Below are 6,747 nucleotides of genomic sequence, written 5' to 3'. Positions count from 1 at the left end.
GAAAGGGTCAGGGAGGTCGACATCAGTTCGTAATGTCAAGGTACTTGTTCTGTGCACAAGGGAACGAAAGGCAGGAGAGAAGAGAAGCTGGCGAAGGAGGGTGAAGGAAGAGGATGATGTAGAATATAAGAAGAATGATAATGATTAAGTCAGGAGGAATGTATTAGGCCTTGAACAGTGGTGTTCAAGCAGGAGAAGGAAAAGCACGAGTGAAGGGTCAACCTGCCTGCACTCACATTAACAGCCCACGATAAACCAATTCCCACCAAGGACAATGTTAATCAAGCTCATAAAAAGTGGACACAGCCACAGTCGTAGCCTACCACAGAATAAATACTGCAAGGCACTTGAAGTACGCCAAATTATATAAAGGTCTACAAAGGAGGATATCTGTAGAACACTTACTACAAACTAAGAACTTGCAAACTCAGACGAGTTCAATAAATTAAATAATAAGTAGCGTCTCACACACTGAGTTACTTCTAAAGCCAGCAGAGCCCTCTCAGGCTATTCTTTTTGCAGACACAGAGACACCAGTCTGTTTCCTACATACAGTCCAATATTAAGTGACAGACAGACCAACGCATGCACACACACACATAAACACACCAGCTCAACTGAATACTATATTCAGTTTCAAACAATGATTAATGACCAGCAGCCCTCCACATATTAAAAACACGCAGGAAATCAGCAACACAGAGAGGAGTAAACACTGGGATGTTTATCTCGTCCTCCCACAAAGTACACTCACACAGGCTGACGGACAGACAGGTGTTGGGCTCTGAAAAGGCCACAGTGTCTTTATAGTCAGCCCTCAGTAAAGGTTATTAGACATCAACCAGAACCGGCGGCTGTCTCAGCCAATAAAAGATGGGAAGTGTGTGTGTGTGTGTGTGTGTGTGTGTGTGCAGGCCAGGAGGCAGGGGGGTCAAATTAAGGAATGCCAAGCAGGAGCCAGGACTCACCGTACAGGTGAATGCAGATGGGACAGCTGCCAGTGTTGACATTTAAATGACATCTACAGATAAAGTCAGCCATGTGTACGTGCACACAGCTGATAATGTATATGACGCGGGCGAGGCTTAGTGTGTATGCAGTGTGTACAGAAACTGAAGGTCAGGCAAAATTATGTCCACATACACACCGACAGTCAGTCTTTAAGTTCCTGGTATTCTGTTTATAATATGAATATGGAGAACCTGGAACAGAAGGCTTAGTGACACTGGGACAAGGTGATGGGATTGGACAGGTGTGCATATACGAGCGTAAGCCTGTGTGTCAGCGCTTTGTGCCAGAACAGCAGGTGGCTAGTCAAAGGACATCAGTGACCTTCTCCTTATCCCTCTATCATCTCTCCCTCTGTCCCCGAGTCCCAATTCATCTCAGTCGGGTCTGAGTGCACCCGTCTCTGCACAACAAGCCATGGGCATATTGAGAAGATGAACACAAACACAGGTGTGGGTGGTTTATTCATGAACTCATGTGAGGGTCTGTTTTGACACAGCTTCGCTGAATAATGTAAATGTGCAGTGTGTCCTCTGAGCAGAGTGGAAAAAAGGCTGAAAAAGACGTGTGAAACACAAATGTGTTGGCGTGTGTGTTTTTGTTTGCGTGTAGTTCTTACCTCGAGAAGCTGATGGAAGCAGAGGTGGAGGATTGAAATGGAAGTGGAGTTTGGTGGGAGGAAGAAGAAATGTGGGAGAAAAAGAAGAGACAGACACATTGTTGGTTAACGGTAAAAAAAGATACTGCAAAACCTCAGTAGTAAAAACAAAAAATAAAATGTGCCAGAAACACTCACTTTTGGTCTGTGACGAGAAGGACAAGGTGAGTTTGGCAAAGAGCTCGTTGCTTTCAAATTGGTCCTCCTTTGACTTGACCCAAAAACTGTTCTCACAGAGATCTTCAGCTGTGATCTGAGCAGCAAATGCCAGTATTTTCACAGCAAGCGAGAAATTAAAAAGAAAATAAATCTGTTAGATGAAATTTTAAGAGCATTTTTATAAAAACAGTATGAATGCAATTTCATATTTATAAATTAGATTTGAATGCATTTTAATGTATGGTCAGAATTCCGTCCATTAACTTGTTCTTTCTGTAATGCATAGTTTATACACATGTCAGTTACACACACTGCAGAGAAAGTTCATTTTACAGAAGCACCTCAAGCTTCAAATACCACATCAAAGCCCAGCAAGCGTTTTGGGAGAGTTCAACTTCATGTCAGATGCCCAGCTTGAATCAGACCAGCTTCAATAAGCATACGGCAGTAAGTAAGTCTACAACTGACAAGTCAACTGACACAATTGTCAAATGGTTTGCAAGGCACAGAAGACTAGTTGCCGTTATTGAGGACAGCAGCTTCACCAAAGTTTTGAAAGTAACTCTTGACTGAACTTTGAATCCATTGGCAGCCCTGGAATGTATGTGAATAAGGAATGGGCTCAAGCTTTGTAGTACAGGGAGACAACAAGGCTGAAGGACATTCAGGAAACAACGAGTTGTTCCTATGAATTGTAATTAATTATCTCCACTATAATAGTATTGTGTGGTGTGTATTGTGAACACAATGGCGAAACAAACATCCTTAGTTCTCTCCTTCCTGACCCCTAATTTACTGCTGCCACCCTCTCTATTATTTTAGTTGTTCTGCACTATTTTTGGTCACTAAAAGGCATAATGAACTTGTTTTTTTTTATACAATTTCTGAGTGTTATTATAAGCAATGGAAAGAAACGGAAGCTAAAAAGGCAAACAGAAATGCCATGGTATTAAATTTACAGATATCAAGCCTTTCATTATGGACAAAGCCTGAAGGGATAGGAACGTCAGATGGAAAACGGAGTGTAAGAAAAAGAAATGTGATATTAGGATGAGCTGAAAAAGGGCAAAAAGAAAGCAAGAGAGCAAGCAAAAAAACTTCATTTAAATTACAAAAGAACACAGTCCTTTCTAGCAGCAATTTAATTATCTTTCTGCGGTGCAGTTAAAAGAAGAAGACTTATTAAAAAGCAATTTCTCTGACATCCTTGTCAAACACTCAAGAGAGAGTGGGGAGTCAGAGAGAGAGAGAGAGAGACAGAGAGAGAGACAGAGAGAGAGAGAGAGGCAAGGGGAGAGTAAATGTTGATGAAGTCTGCTGAAGCCATTAAACAGTAGCTTTGGGCTAAAGAAAGACAGAGGGCAGTTTTGATGTTTTAACCATCACAGATGAGAGGGAGAAGAACAAGACGCACATTGTCATGAGACACACGTATGCATAGCAGTCACATTAGAATCTGGCTGTTAAGGCTCAGTCTCACACAAAGGCCCATTTCATATGCTGCTCAAGAACTTGTCTAATAAACTTTAAATTAAGTTTGAATAATTTAAACTGAAATCCCCATTTGCTTTTTTTAGACATAATATACATATGTTATAAGGAGACACTAAAACACTATCGGCTGACAACTGATCTCACAGTAATTTTGATTTCAAATAATGTGATTCTTTTGTTTTGTTTTGACTTTTCTTTTTGGAAACATTTTTAGCTTTGTTGGAAAAAACTGTCAATTTAAATGCTTCTGGTAAATGAATATTCATCAGGTACAAATTACATGTTTTAGCAAAGATAAAGATTTCCCAGAATGCTAAAAAACTAAAAACTGCATTGAGTTAATTTACTAACGCATTCCAAGTAAGGACAGCGTAGTAACATTCGAGTAACATTTTGTGAAGATGCTTTCAGTGGTTATCTGATTAATTTGTCAGAAGTGGTAGATTAATTGGTTAAAAAAAAAAGCATCCACTGGAGGCTCAGTCTCTCCAGGCCGCGATAGGTCCTGGCTCATCAAAATGTAATTAACTTTGCAAGATTATTGTCAGTCATTTTGTCAACAATGCTATTTTTTGAGAGACAGTGCCGAATTTGGTGCCTGTCACATTTGGTAGTTAGATATATTGTGAGAAAATTATGATTGTTAGCAGATCTCCTGTTGTATGGGATGGGAGGTACTGCTAAATTGTATAACAATTTGTTTGCAAATACTGTTCAGAATGTTCAATGTATCAACTATCAAAAACATAAACTGAAAATTATCAATAGATAAATAATCAATCAACAGAAGACTAAATTAAACACATGCCCCTGTAGATCATTGTCCACAGCTACAGCATCTATTTATGGTCTGACCTTGCTCCAGTTGGCTCTCTTCAGTTGGACCTCAGGCTTGTACTCTTTCTTAGGTTGGAGCCCAAAAGGCAGCGGTGCAGGAGTACCCCAGCCTCCCATGCCAAATGGTGGAGGTGGCGGCATGCCTGGACCTGGTGGTGGAGGGGGAATACCAGGACCCCCAGGTGGAGGTGGAGGTGGTGGTGGACCCATTCCAGGAAGTGGTGGCGGTGGAGGTGGGCCCATTCCAGGAAGCGGTGGAGGTGGTGGTGGACCCATCCCAGGAAATGGTGGGGGTGGAGGAGGGGGAGGATGACCCATCCCAGGAAGTGGTGGAGGTGGAGGTGGTGGTGGAGGACCTATCCCAGGTGGAGGTGGAGGAGGTGGTGGTGGAACTGGTAAAGGAGGATGGGGCGGTGTGAATGGAATAGCTGCATGACCTGGTAGAGGAGGTGGAGGTGGAGGTACATAATGGCCAGAAAGAGGCGGTGCGGGTGGTGGAGGAGGCACATTTGGTGTTGGGACAGGGACAGGAACTGTGACAGTGACAACTTTAGTCTTGGCCTCTTCCAGATCTTTAGACAGCTGCTCAATCTGCAGGTAAGAACACAGTGGTAGACATTAAAAATTAATAATAATAATAGTTAGAATGGTCATCACTTTAAAAAGACTTAAATAGTGACTACTTTTTACAAGTAGCACATCACAGGGTAACAGGATTAATGGATTATGGATTCAAATAACACTGATTAATCAATATGAATCAATAAACATGACAAAAATATATATTGTTTTATTGTTTTCAACCAGCAGATGTATGCGTTTCACAGCCATTTTGATTCATTTATATATTATTTATGACTAACAACAAACAACAAAGTATAAAAGCAGTATATAATAATAGCTTAAATGGGTGTGTAAGGAAATGTGTAACCAACAGGAGGCCAAGGCAAAGAAACATAGCAGTGGTGTAAAAAATTAAAAAACTATTGCATTTTTAGTTTTTAGTATAAATTTCAGGTTTATATTTGAGAAAAGATGTAGAAAATTCAATAAAGTTAGCCCAGCTAATATTTGAGTGAGAGAAAGATTAGAAAAACCTTCTGAGTGATTTTAAAAAGAACACGAAAAGATCAAAATGAACCATAACAAACTGAAATTAATTCAGTGAGTGAACCTCATTTGCCTAAAGCGATTGCAAATTGCTCAAATAACTAAGCAAAGTAAAAAAAAAAGTGATCACACAGTGAAGTCACTTCAGTGTGATGAGTTTTTTTTTTTAACCGAGCTGTGTAGTTTTAAAACTGACAATTTTAGACACTGACACACTTTCGCTAACAATAGCTGTGATATTGGTTCTGTACTGATTCCCAAGTAAGATGTTTGGTGCAAGTGTTTGCACATACCAAAACAAATCATGATTTTTCCTTATACTTGGAATAAAAGATAAGCATAAAGAGCCTACAAGGCAGACTTTCTTAGGGAGGCAGCAGATGAAGAGTTGGGAACAGCATCAGTCAAACAGTGAGAGATCTCAACATGTGATGAAATCTTTGTTGGGCAATGCATCATACATGGAGAGAGTGAGCCATTTTAGTTTGAACAGTTGGTTTGATGCCTGGCTTGAGATGCGGTTCAGTGGCATGTGTATTTCTGTGACTCATGACGCATAATTAAATTATCTCTCCATCTATTTATGCATATGTGTCTAAGATTTTAATCAGTTAATAAAGAAGGTGACTCTTCTGTTGTTAGCCTCACTAGGTGAAACACATTTCAGAGCTGCTTAATTCTCTGACAGACAGAGGCACACACAGGTCTGGGTCACTTGGTGCAAATGTGTGTCACTGCGAGGCAGAGTCCAGCTGGTGCCACAGTGGGGTGCTGACAGCAGCACCTACTGTATATGAACAGACATGTCACCCTCTACTATCCTGTAAGTTTATGATTCTTTCTCCAGCAGTTTCTACACTGTAATGTTCTTAGGAAATACTGCTCAAAATATTTATCTGTTCTCCACAATTTCTTTAGATTTTTTTTTTACCTTTTATACTTTTCTAGTAATTTTTAACCCACAAGGTTAACATTAGACCAAGATTTAGATGGGATATATTTTGTAGTCACTCTTAGTTAAGTATGGTCACTTAAAATAAGCAGAATTAAAATTTGTATTTGACAAAGTTGTTATATTAAATGCAATAAAAGAGTAATAATACAATATCAAACTGATAGTTTCTAATTTTCTAGTTTCTAATATTGTCCAAAATACAATATCAAACTGATAGTTTCTAATATTGTCCAAATTATTTTCACTAACATCTTTAGTTGTAATGACTGTTGCATTCAAACAAAGTATTGCCACCTGCTGCAAAGCATTTTACAATTCCCATTATCACCAAAACAGCTGCGAACAGAGATTTTATTGAGCCCGGTGGCAGTGAGTCCAAAATGGTTTCAACATATTGGTGGCACCGCTATGGGTTTTGTTTTATCTTCTTATGACAAAAAAATGAGAAGCAGTTTTTACATCTTGTCATGTAGTTATTGTTCAAACGAAACTATGATAATGTTGCAGAAATACAGAAGAGCTAATT

The 6,747-nt window shown here is 39.6% G+C and overlaps 1 protein-coding gene across 2 annotated transcripts in view; it reads right to left on the bottom strand.

Annotated features, from left to right (window-relative positions):
• diaph1 (diaphanous related formin 1) overlaps window positions 1-6,747 on the bottom strand; it is a 75,812-nt gene that overhangs the window by 46,221 nt on the left and 22,844 nt on the right. For both annotated transcript variants that reach the window (XM_008327021.2, XM_008327022.2), the window contains 3 exons: window positions 4,175-4,747; window positions 1,805-1,919; window positions 1,628-1,636 (listed from right to left, as the gene is read on the bottom strand). In XM_008327021.2, the coding sequence (XP_008325243.1) occupies window positions 1,628-1,636; window positions 1,805-1,919; window positions 4,175-4,747 (697 nt within the window). The remainder of the gene's footprint in view (window positions 1-1,627; window positions 1,637-1,804; window positions 1,920-4,174; window positions 4,748-6,747) is intronic.

The sequence above is a fragment of the Cynoglossus semilaevis genome, chromosome 15, assembly GCF_000523025.1.
Source record: "Cynoglossus semilaevis isolate Cse_v1.0 chromosome 15, Cse_v1.0, whole genome shotgun sequence".
NCBI classification, from domain to species: Eukaryota; Metazoa; Chordata; class Actinopteri; order Pleuronectiformes; family Cynoglossidae; genus Cynoglossus; species Cynoglossus semilaevis.
The sequence above is the reverse complement of the archived record's forward strand: the minus strand, read 5'-3'. Positions and strand labels throughout refer to the sequence as shown.